This window comes from Schistocerca piceifrons, chromosome 6, assembly GCF_021461385.2.
Source record: "Schistocerca piceifrons isolate TAMUIC-IGC-003096 chromosome 6, iqSchPice1.1, whole genome shotgun sequence".
Lineage (NCBI taxonomy): Eukaryota > Metazoa > Arthropoda > Insecta > Orthoptera > Acrididae > Schistocerca > Schistocerca piceifrons.
Genome location: NC_060143.1, coordinates 349,527,079 through 349,548,313, shown reverse-complemented (window position 1 = coordinate 349,548,313; position 21,235 = coordinate 349,527,079). Strand labels below are relative to the sequence as shown.

The 21,235-nt window shown below is 42.5% G+C and overlaps 1 protein-coding gene across 1 annotated transcript in view; it reads left to right on the top strand.

The window, feature by feature from the left end:
- LOC124802578 (centrosomal protein of 89 kDa-like) overlaps positions 1-20,306 on the top strand; it is a 111,785-nt gene extending 91,479 nt beyond the window's left edge. The window contains exons 9-11 of the mRNA XM_047263449.1: positions 4,328-4,559; positions 8,808-8,977; positions 20,140-20,306. Of these exons, the coding sequence (XP_047119405.1) occupies positions 4,328-4,559; positions 8,808-8,977; positions 20,140-20,266 (529 nt within the window). The 3' untranslated portion in view covers positions 20,267-20,306. The remainder of the gene's footprint in view (positions 1-4,327; positions 4,560-8,807; positions 8,978-20,139) is intronic.
- The last annotated feature ends 929 nt before the right edge of the window (positions 20,307-21,235 follow it).

Sequence of the window (21,235 nt, the reverse complement as noted above, 5' to 3'; positions counted from 1 at the left end):
CGGTGCAGCAATCTGTGATTCATTAGGTATAAACCTAATATAATATGTCAATGTGCCAAGAACTGCTTGCAATTCATGCAGATTGCGAGGGGCGGGCAAATCACGAATAGCTGCTAAATGTGACTGGGAGGGATGAATGCCTTGAGCATTAATAACATGTCCCAGATACTCCATCTCCGTAAGGAAAAATGAACATTTATCGATGTTGCAACGTAGGCCTGCCTGAGACAACACTTAATAACAAACACTCCAAATTACGGAAATGTTCAGCAGGCGTCCGACCGGACACAACAATATCGTCTAAATAGTTGCAACACGATGGCATATTAGCCAGAAGTTGTGACAAAAAACGCTGAAAAACAGCTGGAGCTGACGCACAACCAAAAGGCAAACGCAGAAAACGGAACAACCCCAACGACATGTTTATGACAAAATACTGTTGTGATTGCTCGTCGAGGGGCAATTGCAAATATGCTTCACGGAGATCAATTTTGGAAAAGAAACGAGCTTCCCCTAACTTATCCATCAGCTCGTCTGGTCTAGGCAAAGGAAAAGAATCAATGACAGTCTGAGGATTAACTGTCGACTTAAAATCAGCACACAAACGTAACTTGCCAGACGGTTTCTTTATAATAACTAAGGGAGAAGCCCACTGGCTCGCTGAAACGGGTTGAATAACACCGTTGTTTTGCCAACGACGAAGTTCATCTTCTACAGGTGCCCGGAGGGCGTGAGGCACTGGACGAGCACGACAAAATCGAGGCTGAGCATTATCTTTTAACGTAATATGAGCGGCAAAGTTCGCAGCACAACCTACTTCGTCTTTAAATATGTCACTGTATCGTTTACACAAATCGGTTATGCTGTCTTGAGGAACAACAACAGAATTAAGTTGCAACACATTGTCTTGGATAGACAGGCCAAACAAATCAAAACAGTCTAATCCGAAAATGTTTACACTGTCTGTAGCACGGAGCACTGTGAATGAAACTGTTTTTGTATTGCCACGGAATGTGGCTGGCACGCTACATACACCTAACACAGGAATTTGTTCGCCACTGTAAGTAGCCAAAGAATGTTTTGCCGCTGAAAGTTTAGGGCGGCCGATAGCCGCATACGTAGCACTATTGATGAGAGTCACAGACGCACCAGTGTCTAATTGAAAATTGAAGGTCTTATCCTGGATGCGTAGCTTCACAAATAGTTTATTACACTGTCTCTGGATCGGTGCAGTGGAGGCGGAAGACACAAAATCAGCGCGTTTAGCGCGTGTTCGCTGCCTACGACAACTCGTGGGTTGGGCGGGTGGAACAACAACTCCCGCGGCACTTGCAGTCTGTACATCACTTTTCACAGCGTTTGAATTACGCTTGGGTCGCATAGCAGAGGGCTGGGTGGGTGGCTTATGGCGAGCAAGTTTATTACCCACACGAACCGTGGAAGAGTCTTTAAACGCGACCTTCTGGGCGGGCTGGCTTTGAAGAACATGAATATCCATGGGCTGGGCAGCACTAGAATTGTTCTTGCGTTTATGCAAACAAACAGTCTGGATGTGTCCTTTCCGTTGACAAAAGTGACAAACCGCGTTTCTTAACGGGCAACGTTCACGAGGATGAGCAAGAACACACTTAGGGCAAGACTTAACTCTATCATTTTGCACACGCGGCTGACGAATGTGTTTAACATGACGCGGCCGGCTAGTGTTTACAGTCTGACTCCGCCGGTGGGGCCGCGGGCGTGACATAACTTGCGTAGCACAGGCAATTTGAGAAACACATGGCTGACCTAACTCACACTCAGCATAGTCAAAAGTATCTTGGGCTTCAATGATGTTCATCACAGTCTCTAATGACGGGTCAGGCAACTTTAAGATAGCAGCACGAATACGAGAATCTGCAATGTTTTGAGTAATAGCGTCTCGTAACATGACATCACTGTAGGAAGCTCCACACACACAATTAAATCGGCACTGACGGGTGAGGCCCCGTAAATCTGTTAACCACTGTTTATTAGATTGATGTGGCAGTTTCTTTAATCTGAAGAACTTGAATCTGGCTGCTGCCACATGAACTTGCGACTCGAAATACTCAGCAAGCTTGTTAACAACAACGTCATAGTCTAAAGCTTCTGGCTGGGATTCCGGGAACAACTTACAAAGTAGTCGATAGATTTCCACGCCTGCAGTGGAAATTAAATAAAGCTGCCGCTCAGTACCTGTGATTTTGACTGTCATGTGCGCCTGCAACTGCGCGAAATATTCTCGCCATTCTTCTCTGGATTCATCAAAAGCCCGGAACGGTGGTGCTGCCTGTGCTTGTTCCTTTTGTGTTGGAGGATTAGCCGCTTGTTTGGCGATTGCTTCCACCAGACTTTGTATTTGCTGACTCTGTAACAAGATCAACTGTTGTAAGTCGGCAGACATAGTGAACACAAATTAAACCAGCCCCCTAAATTTTATCGCTATAATTAGTATAACCAGAAACAAGTTGAACCAGCCCTGCACACGAGTTCGGAAGTCCTCGTTGCCAGTTTTGTGGCGGTGTTCGTAGCGACAAACACTTGGCTGTAGAAATGGCTTACGAAGTCACCGCCACACTTTTAATAGCAGGCCGACCGGTCCGCTGGAACAGTAAACAGAAAGATGAAACCCCAAACACTCTGATTAAATAAAAGTCGGTACTTATCTTTTATTAATGAAGATACAGATATACAGTAGTGAACTCCGTGTCTACAGAAATCTGTCTAGTTCGAGTCGGAGCGGCTAGGTCAGCGTCGGCTGACGACAAACAACAACTCTGCTGCGATGAACACACAACTGACTACCAAGTACACAATTCGGAGGCGAGTATACAACTGAGCGGCGAATGCAGAACTGTCCTAGCGCTCGCGACTCCAGCGCTTAAGAAGCCAGAAGCCAGCGGTGGCGCGCGCAGACTTGCGGCGATTTGCTGTCTCGCTGGCGCTGCTTATGCGGACGGCGTCCGAACTTTGATGCTGCCAACCTTTTGGCAGCGGGCTCGGGTGGCATTACTGGCTAGGACATAACAAAAGTATAGGAAAGCAAGGGACAAGGATGAAGATTATTCTTTAAATGGAGATTAATTGTTAAAATAAACTGACAGAAGGCTTCAAAAAAGTTATAGAAATAAATGACAAACTTAATGTAGTTGTGTAGGTAAAGAAAAATGTACGCACCAAGTGTTGGCAAGAGAAAACATAAAAGTTGAGGAAATGTACAAGCTTTTGGAGCCAGTGGCTTCTTCTTTTGGCAGAAAGGTTGAAGGGAAAGGAAGAGGGATGAAGGAGAGAGCCTGATGAGGTTTAGGAAATGGGGACAGTTATGGGAAAGTCATCTAGAAGCAAGGTCAGGGGAGATTTACTGGATGGGATGAGAAGGAAGACAGACACAAAGTATCTTGTTCCAGAGCTTGCTCTTGTGATCTCGGTGCCTGTTTCACCACATGTGCCATCTGGATTTTCTCTCTAACACCAGTTTTTCGTAACTACACAGATAGGAAATGGCATTACAACATGTTCTTGGTTCTCATCATCCACGTGGCCTCAATTTACATTAATTTCTTCGGTCTCAGCATTTCTTTTCAGTAGCTATTCCCATCTTCATTCCATTTTAGTTTTATACCTTTTATTTTCTGTCCTGTCGTGTCTGTCTTGCAATAGTATACACTGTATCCACTGCATCATTTACTTTTCATCTTACACCTCCACAGTCTCACAAAAGACAGCTTCGTTAGAGACGATTTGATCCTGTAAATCTGTCATTTTGGTGTCACTGCTACTTTTGCACTCAGCTTCCATACTAAGTCACAAGTAGCCTCACCCCAGCATGCTTCAGTTAAAGAGAATGAGTCAACAAGTAGGAAGCGACCACAACACCACCCTTCTCAGGCTTTTCATACTCGTGGAATTACAGCAGGAAGTCAAAAAACTAGTATAACAGATACATAACTGCAGTGCCGTGATTTCTGGTATATGCAACTCTCAACATTAAACTCGTACTTGCTATGTTTGTGATCTGTACTAGACATAACTCTCAATCCACCACGGCAGCTTCAATTCTACCAATACTCTCTCCTACAAAATTGCATGTTCATTTGTTCACTTGGCCTCATACACATCTAGCAGATGTTTACAGTTAGAATATTAAACTTGTTCGCAGTGTATCAAAAATGTATTTATAGAAATGGGGACTGTTTTTCATTTTAGTTCTCTTCACTCATTAAAGAGGTATTAACAAGATTGCCATTTGTTTTTCACTGGGTGTTATGTATTAAAATTAAGGAAGAACATCAATTGTACCATTTATCAGGGAAATAGAAACCCAGCTAGCAGAAGCACAAGCTGAGTTGGTCACTACCCAGGCAGCACGGGATGCAGCCAGGCGGCAGCTTAATAAAGCCATGAAGTTTGCTGAGGAATTGGTTGCAGAGCAAGAGTCACTGATGCGGCAGCTGCAGCGCAAGCAACGGGAGACTCGCTCAATGGCTGAAATTGGTTCCACCATTGTCAGCCGTATGGGGTCACTTAAAGATAAGCTTGAGGTATGTGTGAATTTATTGATGCTAAAATAAAAGAATTTGAATTTCTGCAGTATTTATTTTCCGTTCAAACATGATGAGCAATATTTCAAATTAAACTAGGATTGGAGTTCTCCATTTAGACAAATCTGTCAATAGCTGGAATGGTCATTTCTCACTTCAAAAGCTTTCCTGTCAGTCCATGTTTACTTGTCAGTTGGCTTTCTCAAAAATGTGTACATAATGCATTTTAATTGCTTCTTATTTTACATCTGATGAATATTTTCCCTAGAATTTCACATCAGCACTTGTATTCCAAATTCATTTCTTGATATTTCTATGAAATTTCTACTGTGGTTCAACCATGTGTCAGCCACTTGACATTATTTTCATTATTACTGTTACCATTATTTTCTTAAAAGAATAATTTTTTGTTGCTCTAGCAAAAATACTGATAAACAAAAGAAGTTTTATTTGTGGTTCATCGTTATCTCTTCATCTAATCCAGTATTTTTTTTTTTCATTTTTGAGTTATTAATTTCTACAAGATATTCCTTCAGCTATGGCTGTACCAAGATTCTGATGTCACAAGGGTAGAGAGAGGGGGGGGGGGGGGGGGGGTCCAGAAAAATGTAAACCCTCATTGATAGTTAATGTCTTTGGAACAAAATGACGTATTATTGCAATTTTATGTGGTAGCATAGTCCATTGTTTTCCCAACAGATCATGGTGCGTGTTTTCCAGCAGATGACAGTGCAGCCATGAATGAAGCAAGATTGTCATTTGAGAAACACAAGACCATGTTGAAGTGGTACTGGAAGTACGAAAACATAATGGAGGTACAATGGCAGTGGCATAATGTGTACAAAACTCAGCCATGAATACATACAGCAATTTATTATATTTAGGACAAATTTGAAGTCAACAGTACTGTTCAGGCTGACCAAAAACATCAACAAGCCAGCTTCCAAAGCTGCTTTGTTGCAACATTTCACTAGATCATCTCAAAAATCTGTGAAGCAGGGTGCACAAGAAAGCAGGGTAAGCCAATCAAGTGTACAACAAATTCTGAAGGCTGCAAAGTGCAAAGTCTAAATTCCAAGATCACTGCTTGCTTTGAACAAGGACAACCTGGATCAAAGTGTGGAGTACTAAGAGTGGTTTGAAAGCCTGCTTTGTGAGGATGAACAGTTTTGGAGGGGGATCTGACAAGGCACAATTCAAACTAAACAGTACTGTAAACTGCTAAAACTGCATGTACTGTGCTCCTAAAAATCCTCATGCTGATGTGGACAAACAAGTGAATCTACCAGATGTTAATGGATGTGGTCTCTCATCACTCAGTTTGATTGGCCCTTTCTTCTTTGAAGGAGCCATAACTGGTGAAGTGCATTGTCATACGCTGCAAACATTGATTTTACCTGCCATCTTAAATGTGTTTGGAAATAAAGGATTTTACCAACAACAAGATGGTGCTCTGGCTCACTTCCACAGAGATGTCAGAGCATACTTGGATGAAATCTACCTGGACAGTGGAGCTGTTTGAGTACTCGCCACTATCTCCAGACCTCACACCTCTTGACTTCTACCTATGGGGGATGTTGAAAAATGAAGTTTATCAACAGAAACCAGCTACACTGAATGAGCTACAAGAAACCATGAAGGCATCCTGTTGTGGCTATCACACTTCCAACACTGACACAACTGTAGTTCGGTCAACAATTCAACAGCATCAATTGCGTTTGGCTTCTAATGGGAGTCACTTTGAACACATAAAATAACTTTCTCCCCATGCAAGAATTGTAATGGTATATCATTTTGTTCCATTAATATTGACTATCAAAGAGTGTCTACATTTTTGTGGACCACTCTGTATTTCATTATCAAATGGAACTGCTAATCAACAAATACTGAATCATAATTTTTAATAAGAATAATATATTTTTACTTTTAATTTCTTATTGCATGAAAATAAATTAAAATTTGATATAGAAATGCAAAATGCCTTATTAAAAAGATGTGTAAAATGTTTGTATATAAGGACCCGCCCGGATGCCTGCGCACGTTAGCATACTGCCTCCAGTATTTGGGGAGGCATGCCAGCCCCAGTGGACTAACGACTAGTGCTGGTGTGCCAGACAGCCTGGGCATGGCTTTTAGGCAGTTTCCCACTTCTGACTAGGTGAAATCTGTGCTGGTACCCATGTTCTGCCTCAGTTACTGATTGCAAACATTCAGAAAACGTTAGCACACTTTCATAAGAGATAATGCTGGGCAGGGATTGTTGTGGTACACAAATTTCATTCTAGGGGAAAGGCTATGGTGATAGGAAGGGCTTCTGGCAACCTCTACCACTAAAGTTGCCAAATCTAAAAATTAACAAGCCAATCCCATGAAAATACAGGATGATGGCAAGGAAAACAAAGAAAAAGAATATAAAAATATATAGTGTTCAATCTCTAGAAATAAGAAAGTATTTTATTTCCTATTTGATGTTTCACTGTTTTGTGCCAAATCTGAATTTATCATTGAATACATTGTCATGTTATTACTAATTGAATAGAAAAAGTTACTTTTTGTTAAAGATTGCGATTCAGTGTGTGTTGATAAGCATTTTAATTTAATAGTAAATATAGAACCAAAATAAAAAATAAAAAAGTTGCTGCTAGTAGGAATTGAACTAGCAGCCTCGTGATTATGAGACTAGAATGTGTGCACACAACTACTAGTTAGAAAGTTCAAAATGTGTGCTTAACAGCACTAGGAAATATTCAAAGGTGGTTTTTTAGTGTTTTTTGAGAAGCATATTGTACTACTTTAGTGCTTTCAGGCACTGACCTTCAAATCCTCCAAGTATGAAGAAAATCAAAGAAATCATCTTGCTAATCTTCAATTCCTTTGATAACTGGTCAAGTCAATTGCCCAGTTGTTTTCATACTCTGACCACAGTATTAGCCACATTATTCTTACAACAACAAAAATTTGCAAATTAAAACTGCAGTTAGTGGCAGATGTAGAGATAAATTAAAAATGATGGATTTTGTAATTTTTGCTTGAATAATAACCTCTCCTACTGATTGATGGAACCTGTGGTTCCAAAACTATATGTTATTGTCATTTAACTAATGGAAGGACTGAAAATAGAAACTCTTCATATATTTGAGATGTTAACTGTTCAGTAGGCTCACATATAAGACTAGAAATGTTGCTGAGCTTCCAGCTACATTGACCCATCAAGCTACATTGTACCAGCACTGCAGCCTGACTGTCCATTGTGTGTGTGTGTGTGGGGGGGGGGGGGTCATCTTTTGTTTGCTTCTGTCTCCTTGCTGGTAAGTGAAATTTTCTCCTGTCCTTAGTACCTGGATGAAACTTCAGAAATTACTTGTCTCTGTGGTCGCATTATAGGTATGTCAAGCAGATACCCAGCTGCTTTTGCAGTAGCTTTTTTCCCACACACCCTGCGTCATTCCAGGTAGAACTTGTGCATGGCCTGGAACTAACCAGGTAGGGCAGGCAACAGAAGCTCCAAATAAGCACAGTACAGTTTATCATAGGTTTGTTGACTAAATCGTGGAGATCTCGTCAAACTCCACTGGCAGATGCTTTAAAAGGGGAAACCACATATCCTGGCTGTTCTCTATTTTCAGTACATGTTCCTGTAATTTTATGGTGTCACCAGTGGGTTTCTATTTATTTATTCATTTTCTCTGAAAACTAAGTATTGTGGGATAAAAACACTTGCATATTGGGATTATGGGCATCAGAACCACAAAACTGTTACTACAAAAACATATACCTTAACAGCACATTTGGTTGTTCATGTTTCTGTCTGTCTTTTACAGTACTGGTTGTTTTTTAAGATGTTTTTCACGTTCAACTTATAAGAGGTTTTTATATTGCTTTACTTTTTGTGAAACAAAAAACTTAGCAGTTCTAAATGAGAAAATATCTCAAATACCAACAGTTCCATTTTAAGCCTCATATTTATGAGTGATAAATAACAAGATGGAATCCTCAAAACATACCATTTATTGTAGTGAAAGAATTTTCAGATTTAACATGCCCATTTCTCTTACCATTTTAAACTATTTGCTAGCATCTGAGGAGGCAATCATCAATAGCTTGATCTTTTATCCAGATTTGATGTGACAAGAGAATTGAGCATATTTTATTTGGGGATGCCATTGTGAAAAATTTTGTAATCAGATACACCATTTAGTACAGTGAACTAAAAATTGTAAACCTTGTTTATTAAAAATATATTTACAGTCAGTCCAAAAAGGAGCATGGCAGGAACTTGACCACGTTGAACAACGTATAAGGCAGCAGCAAGAAGGAGTTACACAAATGAAGCAAGATTATCAACGTGAGTTAATGAGATTACGTACATTGCTGCAACAAAAGGAAACTATCATCAGCCAGCTGCAGTTTGAAAAAAGGTGAGAGATTTAGTAGTTCTTTTTGTGTAGGTAACAGTAGACACGTATAAGATAAAATTTTTAGTGGCTTTTGACTAGTGATGATAACAGTAATACACTCCTGGAAATTGAAATAAGAACACCGTGAATTCATTGTCCCAGGAAGGGGAAACTTTATTGACACATTCCTGGGGTCAGATACATCACATGATCACACTGACAGAACCACAGGCACATAGACACAGGCAACAGAGCATGCACAATGTCGGCACTAGTACAGTGTATATCCACCTTTCGCAGCAATGCAGGCTGCTATTCTCCCATGGAGACGATCGTAGAGATGCTGGATGTAGTCCTGTGGAACGGCTTGCCATGCCATTTCCACCTGGCCCCTCAGTTGGACCAGCATTCGTACTGGACGTGCAGACCGCGTGAGACGACGCTTCATCCAGTCCCAAACATGCTCAATGGGGGACAGATCCGGAGATCTTGATGGCCAGGGTAGTTGACTTACACCTTCTAGAGCACGTTGGGTGGCACGGGATACATGCGGACGTGCATTGTCCTGTTGGAACAGCAAGTTCCCTTGCCGGTCTAGGAATGGTAGAACGATGGGTTCGATGACGGTTTGGATGTACCGTGCACTATTCAGTGTCCCCTCGACGATCACCAGTGGTGTACGGCCAGTGTAGGAGATCGCTCCCCACACCATGATGCCGGGTGTTGGCCCTGTGTGCCTCGGTCGTATGCAGTCCTGATTGTGGCGCTCACCTGCACGGCGCCAAACACGCATACGACCATCATTGGCACCAAGGCAGAAGCGACTCTCATCGCTGAAGACGACACGTCTCCATTCGTCCCTCCATTCACGCCTGTCGCGACACCACTGGAGGCGGGCTGCACGATGTTGGGGCGTGAGCGGAAGACGGCCTAACGGTGTGCGGGACCGTAGCCCAGCTTCATGGAGACAGTTGCGAATGGTCCTCGCCGATACCCCAGGAGCAACAGTGTCCCTAATTTACTGGGAAGTGGCGGTGCGGTCCCCTACGGCACTGCGTAGGATCCTACGGTCTTGGCGTGCATCCGTGCGTCGCTGCGGTCCGGTCCCAGGTCGACGGGCACGTGCACCTTCCGCCGACCACTTGCGACAACATCGATGTACTGTGGAGACCTCACGCCCCACGTGTTGAGCAATTCGGCGGTACGTCCACCCGGCCTCCCGCATGCCCACTATACGCCCTCGCTCAAAGTCCGTCAACTGCACATACGGTTCACGTCCACGCTGTCGCGGCATGCTACCAGTGTTAAAGACTGCGATGGAGCTCCGTATGCCACGGCAAACTGTCTGACACTGACGGCGGCGGTGCACAAATGCTCCGCAGCTAGCGCCATTCGACGGCCAACACCGCGGTTCCTGGTGTGTCCGCTGTGCCGTGCGTGTGATCATTGCTTGTACAGCCCTCTCGCAGTGTCCGGAGCAAGTATGGTGGGTCTGACACACCGGTGTCAATGTGTTCTTTTTTCCATTTCCAGGAGTGTATTTGATCCATCGATTTGAATGTGTGATGTCTGTACTTTCTGACATCTCTGAAAGAACAGACATCACATGGTATCTGCAACTATGATACATATTATGCAAATTGAAGGTGGAAGGAGGAGAAAGGAAAGGAAAAGGAAGGAAATAATGATATTCGCTGCATCAAAACTTTCTGGGGAATGAGTGGCCACCCTGGTGGCTCAGTGGCTAAGGCAACTGCCTAATTCGCAGGAGATCCTGGACTTGAGTCCCAGTCCAGCGTGCATTTCACTCGTCACCGCTGATTCTGCATAAAGTCCCAACACAGCTTTCCTTTTTATTCCTTCCTCCCCCATGGTGATATCTGTTCTTTCAGATTTTCCAAAAGAACAGACACCACATGTTCATACAATTGTGCTATGAATCAACAATCATCAGTGTAATGCACATTAAGACCGACCTCCAGTGGAATCTGAAATTAATGAGCATGGAGGACTTGGACGGGGACTGTGGGTAAGTGGTGGTGCTAGGTGAGAATGTGAGTCAGCTGAGGAGCATACTGAGATAGTCCGCACATTTGAAATTAGCACTGTGTTCTGGTGGCGCAGTGGTTAATGCAGCTGCCTAGTAAGCAGGAGATCCTGGGTTCAAGTCCCAGTCTTGCATACATTTTCACTCATTGTTGCTGATTCTGCATGAAGTCCTGATACAGTTGACATCATCAGTTCCTTTCCTTTCCTTTCTGTCCCCCTCCACCTTCAATTTACATAATAACAAGCTAGGTTGTTTACAGTCTTTTCAGGAGAACTTTGTGGTATTTCCATACATCCACATTCCTCAAATTTTTTGGTGACAAATTGTGTTGCATTAGTCTACTTTGCTTATTTCCATTTCCTTATGTCGTATGGTATTATATTTTGGGGTAACTCTTCCCATTCTAAAAGGATATTTTTGGCTCAGAAATGGGCGGTTCGGGCAATAAGTGGTGTAAGTTCACAAATCTCTTGTTGATCCCTGTTCATGAGTTTGGGTATTTTGACCTTGGCCTCTCAAAAAACAAAGATGATGTGACTTACCATATGAAAGCGCTGGCAGGTCGATAGAAACACAAACAAACACATACATACACACAAAATTCTAGCTTTCACAGCCAATGGTTGCTTCGTCAGGAAAGAGGGAAGGAGAGAGAAAGACGAAAGGATGTGGGTTTTAAGGGAGAGGGTAAGGAGTCATTCCAATCCCAGGAGCGAAAAGACTTACCTTAGGGGGAAAAAAGGACAGGTATACACTCGCGCACACACACACATATCCATCTGCACATACACAGACACAAGCAGACATATGTAAAGGCAAAGAGTTTGGGTAGAGATGTCAGTCGAGACGGAAGTACAGAGGCAAAGATGTTATTGAATGACAGGTGAGGTATGAGCGGCGGCAACTTGAAATTACTGGAGGTTGAGGCCTGGTGGGTAACGGGAAGAGAGGATATATTGAAGGGCAAGTTCCCATCTCCGGAGTTCGGATAGGTTGGTGTCAGTGGGAAGTATCCAGATAACCCGGACGGTGTAACACTGTGCCAAGATGTGCTCACTTGGAATGTTTCCATATATATATATATATATATATATATATATATATATAAAATAGAGGGAAACATTCCACGTAGGGAAAATATATCTAAAAACAAAGATAATGTGACTTACCAAATGAAAGTGCTGGCAGGTCGACAGACACACAAACATGCACACAAAATTCAAGCTTTCGCAACAAACTGTTGCCTCATCAGGAAAGAGGGAAGGAGAGGGAAAGACGAAAGGATGTGGGTTTTAAGGGAGAGGGTAAGGAGTCATTCCAATCCCGGGAGCGGAAAGACTTACCTTAGGGGGGAAAAAAAGGAAAAAAGGACGGGTATACACTCGCACACACACACATATCCATCCACACATATACAGACACAAGCAGACATATTTAAAGATAAAGAGTTTGGGCAGAGATATCAGTCGAGGCGGAAGTGCAGAGGCAAAGATGTTGTTGAATGACAGGTATGAGTGGTGGCAACTTGAAATTAGCGGAGATTGAGGCCTGGTGGGTAACGGGAAGAGAGGGTATATTGAAGAGCAAGTTCCCATCTCCGGAGTTCGGATAGGTTGGTGTTGGTGGGAAGTATCCAGATAACCCGGACGGTGTAACACTGTGCCAAGATGTGCTGGCCATGCACCAAGGCATGTTTAGCCACAGGGTGATCCTCATTACCAACAAACACTGTCTGCCTGTGTCCATTCATGCGAATGGACAGTTTGTTGCTGGTCATTCCCACATAGAATTCATCACAGTGTAGGCAGGTCAGTTGGTAAATCACGTGGGTGCTTTCACACGTGGCTCTGCCTTTGATCGTGTACACCTTCCAGGTTACAGGACTGGAGTAGGTGGTGGTGGGAGGGTGCATGGGACAGGTTTTACACCGGGGACGGTTACAAGAATAGGAGCCAGAGGGTAGGGAAGGTGGTTTGGGGATTTCATAGGGATGAACTAACAGGTTACGAAGGTTAGGTGGACGGCGGAAAGACACTCTTGGTGGAGTGGGGAGGATTTCATGAAGGATGGATCTCATTTCAGGGCAGGATTTGAGGAAGTCGTATCCCTGCTGGAGAGCCACATTCAGCGTCTGGTCCAGTCCCGGAAAGTATCCTGTCACAAGTGGGGCACTTTTGTGGTTCTTCTGTGGGAGGTTCTGGGTTTGAGGGGATGAGGAAGTGGCTCTGGTTATTTGCTTCTGTACGAGGTCGGGAGGATAGTTACAGGATGCGAAAGCTGTTGTCAGGTTGTTGGTGTAATGGTTCAGGGATTCCAGACTGGAGCAGATTCGTTTGCCACGAAGACCTAGGCTGTAGGGAAGGGACCGTTTGATGTGGAATGGGTGGCAGCTGTCATAATGCAGGTACTGTTGCTTGTTGGTGGGTTCTGATGTGGACGGACATGTGAAGCTGGCCATTGGACAGATGGAGGTCAACGTCAAGGAAAGTGGCGTGGGATTTGGAATAGAACCAGGTGAATCTGATGGAACCAAAGGAGTTGAGGTTGGAGAGGAAATTCTGGAGTTCTTCTTCACTGTGAGTCCAGATCATGAAGATGTCATCAATAAATCTGTACCAAACTTTGGGTTGGCGGGCCTGGGTAACCAAGAAGGCTTCCTCTAGGCAACCCATGAATAGGTTGGCGTACGAGGGGGCCATCCTGGTACCCATGGCTGTTCCCTTTAATTGTGAAGAAGTTGTGGGTCAGGATGAAGCTGGCTAAGGTAATGGCGAAAGAGGTTTTAGGTAGGGTGGCAGGTGATCGGCGTGAAAGGAAGTGCCCCATCGCAGCGAGGCCCTGGACGTGCGGAATATTTGTGTATAAGGAAGTGGCATCAATGGTTACAAGGATGGTTTCCGGGGGGTAACAGATTGGGTAAGGATTCCAGGCGTTCAAGAAAGTGGTTGGTGTCTTTGATGAAGGATGGGAGACTGCATGTCATGGGTTGAAGGTGTTGATCTACGTAGGCAGAGATACGCTCTGTGGGGGCTTGGTAACCAGCTACAATGGGGCGGCCGGGATGGTTGGGTTTATGAATTTTGGGAAGAAGGTAGGGGTGCGGGGTGTCGGTGGGGTCAGGAGGTTGATGGAGTCAGGTGAAAGGTTTTGTAGGGGGCCTAAGGTTCTGAGGATTCCTTGAAGCTCCGCCTGGACATCAGGAATGGGATTACCTTGGTAAAATTTGTATGTGGTGTTGTCTGAAAGCTGACGCAGTCCCTCAGCCACATACTCCCGACGATCAAGTACCACGGTCGTGGAACCCTTGTCCGCCGGAAGAATGACGATGGATCAGTCAGCCCTCAGATCATGGATAGCTTGGGCTTCAGCAGTGATGATGTTGGGAGTAGGATTAAGGTTTTTTAAGAAGGATTGAGAGGCAAGGCTGGAAGTCAGAAATTCCTGGAAGGTTTGGAGAGGGTGATTTTGAGGAAGAGGAGGTGGGTCCCGCTGTGATGGAGGACGGAACTGTTCCAGGCAGGGTTCAATTTGGATAGTGTCTTGGGGAGTTGGATCATTAGGAGTAGGATTAGGATCATTTTTCTTCGTGGGAAAGTGATACTTCCAGCAGAGAGTATGAGTGTAGGACAGTAAATCTTTGACGAGTGCTGTTTGGTTGAATCTGGGAGTGGGGCTGAAGGTGAGGCCTTTGGATAGGACAGAGGTTTCGGATTGGGAGAGAGGTTTGGAGGAAAGGTTAACTACTGAATTAGGGTGTTGTGGTTCCAGATTGCGTTGATTGGAATTTTGAGGGTTTGGAGGGAGTAGAGCTGGGAAGTGGGAGATTGAGTAGATGGGAGAGACTGGGTTTGTGTGCAATGAGAGGAGGTTGAGGTTTGCTGGAAAGGTTGTGAAGGGTGAGTGAGTTGCCTTTCCGGAGGTGGGAAACCAGGAGATTGGATAGTTTTTTGAGGTGGAGGGTGGCATGCTGTTCTAATTTGCAGTTGGCCTGTAGGAGGATGGTCTGAACAGCCGGTGTGGATGTGGGAGAGGAAAGATTGAGGACTTTTATTAAGGATAGAAGTTGACGGGTGTGTTCGTTGGCTGAGTTGATGTGTAGGTGAAGGATTAGGTGGGTGAGGGCAATGGATTGTTCAGTTTGGAACTGGTATAGGGACTGATGGAAAGAAGGGTTGCAGCCAGAGATGGGAAATTTAAGTGTGAGGCCTTTGGGGGGTAATGCCAAATGTCAGACAAGCCTGAGAAAATAGAATATGGGAGCGTAATCTGGCTAGGGCGAGGGCACGTTTGCGGAGGGAATGTAAATAAAACTTAATGGGGTCGTTGTGGGGGTGACATGGTATTAGAAGGCGGAAAGTGTAACATGAGGTTGAAGTGAAAATGAAAGATAAAAATATATGGGGAGAGATAAAGGTGAACTAGAAAGCAACTGGAGATCTGGTATGAAAAAAGGCGAAAAAGTGTTGGTTAAGTTGATCCTGTGGTGAACTTGGGTTGGTAGACAACGATGTGCATAAAGGTTAGGTGGTTGTGTTGCCGCTAAAACACATTAAAGGACGGAGAAATTCGTGAAAATTTCGAAAAAACTACGTGTAAATGTATTAAAAGGAGTGGTGTTGTGGTGAAAGATTACGAAAATGGGGCTAACAATTGTATACCCGTCCTTTTTTCCCCCTAAGGTAAGTCTTTCCGCTCCCGGGATTGGAATGACTCCTTACCCTCTCCCTTAAAACCCACATCCTTTCGTCTTTCCCTCTCCTTCCCTCTTTCCTGATGAGGCAACAGTTTGTTGCGAAAGCTCGAATTTTGTGTGTATGTTTGTGTTTGTTTGTGTGTCTGTCGACCTGCCAGCACTTTCATTTGGTAAGTCACATCATCATTGTTTTATATATATATATATATATATATATATATATATATATATATATATATATATATATATATATATATATATATATATATTTTACTGTCATTTCTTGTTAACAACATTAGCTTAAACCCAAGAATAAGCAGCTTTCACTCAGTTAATACTCAGCAGAAATCAAACCTGCATTTCGATCGGACTTCCTTAACTCTTTTGCAGAAAGGTGTGCAGTATACTGCTGCATCCATATTCAATAAGCTACCACTCGCATTCAAAAATTACGCTGATTCTTGTATTGTTGATTGCGTTTACTAAAACTTATGGATTGACTCCTTCCCCATGAACCATGGACCTTGCCGTTGGTGGGGAGGCTTGCGTGCCTCAGCGATACAGATGGCCGTACCGTAGGTGCAACCACAACGGAGGGTTATCTGTTGAGAGGCCAGACAATCGTGTAGTTCCTGAAGAGGGGCAGCAGCCTTTTCAGTAGTTGCAGGGGCTACAGTCTGGATGATTGACTGACCTGGCCTTCCAACATCAACCAAAACGGCCTTGCTGTGCTGGTACTGCGAACGGCTGAAAGCAAGGGGAAACTACGCCCGTAATTTTTCCCGGGGGCTTTACTGTATGGATAAATGATGATGGCGTCCTCTTGGGTAAAATATTCTGGAGGTAAAATAGTCCCCCATTAGGATCTCTGGGCGGGGGACTACTCAAGAGGACGTCGTTATCAGGAAAAATAAAACTGGCGTTCTACGGATCGGAGCGTGGAATGTCAGATCCCTTAACCGGGCAGGTAGATTAGAAAATTTAAAAAGGGAAATGGATAGGTTAAAGTTAGATACAGTGGGAATTAGTGAAGTTCGTTGGCAGGAGGAACAAGACTTTTGGTCAGGTGAATACGGGGTTATAAACACAAAATCAAATAGGGGTAATGCAGGAGTAGGTTTAATAATGAATAGGAAAATAGGAATGCGGGTAAGCTACTACAAACAGCATAGTGAACGCATTATTGTGGCCAAGATAGACAGCCCACTCTTACTACAGTAGCACAAGTTTATATGCCAACTAGCTCTGCAGATGACGAAGAAATGTATGATGAGATAAAAGAAATTATTCAGGTAGTGAAGGGAGACGAAAATTTAATAGTCATGGGTGACTGGAATTCGAGAGTAGGAAAAGGGAGAGAAGGAAACATAGTAGGGGAATATGGATTGGGGGTAAGAAATGAAAGAGGAAGCCGCCTGGTAGAGTTTTGCACAGAGCATAACTTAATCATAGCAAACACTTGATTCAAGAATCATGAAAGAAGGTTGTATACATAGAAGAATCCTGGAGATACTAGAAGGTATCAGATAGATTATATAATGGTAAGACAGAGATTTAGGAACCCGGTTTTAAATTGTAAGACATTTCCAGGGGCCGATGTCGACTCTGACCACAATCTATTGGTTATGAACTGTAGATTAAAACTGGAGAAACTGCAAAAAGGTGGGAATTTAAGAAGATGGGACCTGGATAAACTGAAAGAACCAGAGGTTGTACAGAGTTTCAGGGAGAGCATAAGGGAACAATTGACAGGAATGGGGAAAGAAGTACAGTAGAAGAAGAATGGGTAGCTTTGAGGGATGAAGTAGTGAAGGCAGCAGAGGATCAAGTAGGTAAAAAGACGAGGGCTAGTAGAACTCCTTGGGTAACAGAAGAAATATTGAACTTAATTGACGAAAGGAGAAAATATAAAAATGCAGTAAATGTAGCAGGCAAAAAGGAATACATACGTCTCAAAAATGGGATCGACAGGAAGTGCAAAATGGCTAAGCAGGGATGGCTAGAGGACAAATGTAAGGATGTAGAGGCTTATCTCACTAGGGGTAAGATAGATACGGCCTACAGGAAAATTAAAGAGACCTTTGGAGAGAAGAGAGCCACTTGTATAAATATCAAGAGCTCAGATGGAAACCCAGTTCTAAGCAAAGAAGGGAAAGCAGAAAGAGGGAAGGAGTATATAGAGGGTGTATACAAGGTCGATGTACTTGAGGACAATATTATGGAAATGGAAGAGGATGTAGATGAAGACGAAATGGGAGATAAGATACTGTGTGAAGAGTTTGACAGAGCACTGAAAGACCTGAGTCAAAACAAGGCCCCGGGAGTAGACAACATTCCATTAGAACTACTGACGGCCTTGGGAGAGCCAGTCCTGACAAAACTCTACCATCTGGTGGGCAAGATGTATGAGACAGGAGAAATATCCTCAGACTTCAAGAAGAATATAATAATTCCAATCCCAAAGAAAGCAGGTGTTGACAGATGTGAAAATTGCCTAACTATCAGTTTAATAAGTCACAGCTGCAAAATACTAATGCGAATTCTGTACAGACAAATGGAAAAACTGGTAGAAGCTGACCTCGGGGAAGATCAGTTTGGATTCCGTAGAAATATTGGAACACGTGAGTCAATACTGACCTTACGACTTACCTTAGAAGAAAGATTAAGGAAAGGCAAACCTACGTTTCTAGCATTTGTGGACTTAGAGAAAGCTTTTAACAATGTTGACTGGAATACTCTCTTTCAAATTCTAAAGGTGGCACGGGTAAAATACAGGGAGCGAAAGGCTATTTACAATTTGTACAGAAACCAGATGGCAGTTATAAGAGTCGAGGGGCATGAAAGGGAAGCAGTGGTTGGGAAGGGAGTGAGACAGGGTTGTAGCCTCTCCCCAATGTTATTCAATCTGTATATTGAGCAAGCAGTAAAGGAAACAAAAGAAAAATTCGGAGTAGGTATTAAAATCCATGGAGAAGAAATAAAAACTTTGAGGTTCACTGATGACATTGTAATTCTATCAGAGACAGCAAAGGACTTGGAAGAGCAGTTAAACGGAATGGACAGTGTCTTGAAAGGAGGATATAAGAGGAACATCAACAAAAGGAAAACGAGGATAATGGAATGTAGTCTAATTAAGTCGGGTGATGCTGAGGGAATTAGATTAGGAAATGAGACACTTAAAGTAGTAAATGAGTTTTGCTATTTGGGGAGCAAAATAACTGATGATGGTCGAAGTAGAGAAGATATAAAATGTAGACTGGCAATGGCAAGGAAAGCATTTCTGAAGAAGAGAAATTTGTTAACATCAAGTATAGATTTAAGTGTCAGGAACTCGTTTCTGAAAGTATTTGTATGGAGTGTAGCCATGTATGGAAGTGAAACATGGACGATAAATAGTTTGGACAAGAAGAGAATAGAAGCTTTCGAAATGTGGTGCTACAGAAGAATGCTGAAGATTGGATGGGTAGATCACATAACTAATGATGAAGTATTGAATAGAATTGGGGAGAAGAGGAGTATGTGGCACAACTTGACAAAAAGAAGGGACCGGTTAGTAGGACATGTTCTGAGGCATCAAGGGATCACAAATTTAGCATTGGAGGGCAGCGTGGAGGGTAAAAATCATAGAGGGAGACCAAGAGATGAATACACTAAGCAGATTCAGAAGGATGTGGGTTGCAGTAAGTACTGGGAGATGAAGAAGCTTGCACAGGATAGGGTAGCATGGAGAGCTGCATCAAACCAGTCTCAGGACTGAAGACCACAACAACAACAACAACAACAACAATAGATTGACTTTTTTCAGGTTCATAAACATTTTATTTTTATCTTTTATTACTTTTATGTTGTAATTTCATGTACTGTCATGTTCCATGATCTTGGAGATTTGCTCCTTAATTCGGTCCTATGGAACTTTAAGTAAATAAGATATACTAAATGACGGTAATATGTGTATGATTGTTTACAACAGTCTCTCTAAATTTGACTTCAGTCTTTCTTGCAAAATGATCTGTGTGGGTTGTGAATATTAATTTTGCAAATAGAAAATCAGGAGTGTAGAACAAGAAATTTCCGTAAATATTCAGTCTCTTTTTTTTTAAATCAGAAATTTAGAAACAGCAAATTCGACATAATTCAAATTTCATAGCAGCAATGAAACACTGTACCTGTAATAATAACAATAAGAAAAGGAACGGACTTGGAAGTAAGAAATAAAACCTTAAGATTAACAAGACATGATGCAGCAAAACATGAATTAATAAATTTCAGGAAACTTCTCATGCCTAATACTGCTGTTTTCTGTATTGAACCTACAATTCTTTTTTTCTCTCACAGCTCATACTTTTTAGGCACTTTTAAATGAACGTACTCACAAAAAGTTGTGGAGAATAAAATGTAGTTATTGTTTCTGTTAAGGAAGATTTTTATTTTACTTTGCAGCAAAGCAGAAGAAAGCCTGGAACTGATATGGCAGAAAGGAAACACGGACAACTCCCCAAAAGGTTCCTTGAAACATGTCAATTTCCTTCCTGATACAGATGATGCTTTTCATAATAGTAACAGTTAGCTGTTGTAGCTCTCTTAATTATGCTATGTTTGTATCATAATAAAAATGTCACATTCGCTTTTACATCCTAGTCGTTTTAAGATTTGTGATATTTGAGTGAGCAGTTAAGCACAATGCATTTTATTGTGAAAATCTTATACCAAAGAAAATACGGTTTATTTAAATCACTTGTTCACAAATTTGAATATTTCAAGCTCTATGTACATATGTATGATTAACTGAATTGTTTAGAACTGTTTAACTGTATTGCTTTTTTTTCTCAAACTGTAGATTTTTTAAGCTGATAGCTGATCTTGCAAAGAGTGTTAATTCTTTAAACATGGTGTCTGTTTACTACAAGTAAGATTAATGACTAAGGGATTGTTTATGTTTAGTACTTCCTCAGTTTTTCAATAAGCGGTACACTCATTCCCTTTTCTTCTCATGTACTTCCATTTTGATTTTCCTTTTGAAATCTCCCACACCACCACCATACATTACCAAATGAATGTTGGTAACATGTTCCTGAAATAGTAGAATGTTTGTCTATCCAGCATATCACGATTCTTGCATGTTGACAGAAAATATATGATAGTCAGAGGAGCTGCAGAAGATTGATGGAAACAGGCTGTGGGATGTGTAGGTTGGACCAGTTAATAATAAGAAACATTCTCTGAGTGTGGTAGTGAAAGCATCTATTCAGCGGAAGACTGAGAGGAAACAAATAAGAACTGCAGAGGAGCTGGAGAATCTATAGACCAACAAAGAAGAAACTGGAATGAAGACTTTCATGACAGTAGTACATTGCTGCTGATAAACCTTTTGAGGTATGAGGTCGTGGTGCACGAAACTCTTCTGTTTCTAACATTTCGCGCAGAACTGCGCTGAACATTTTCAAAGGCATTGCATCACATTGAGTCTGCAAGACTCAACAGAGGAGCAACGCCTCTGTTAGGAACAGAAGAGTTTCGTGGACCATGACTTTATACC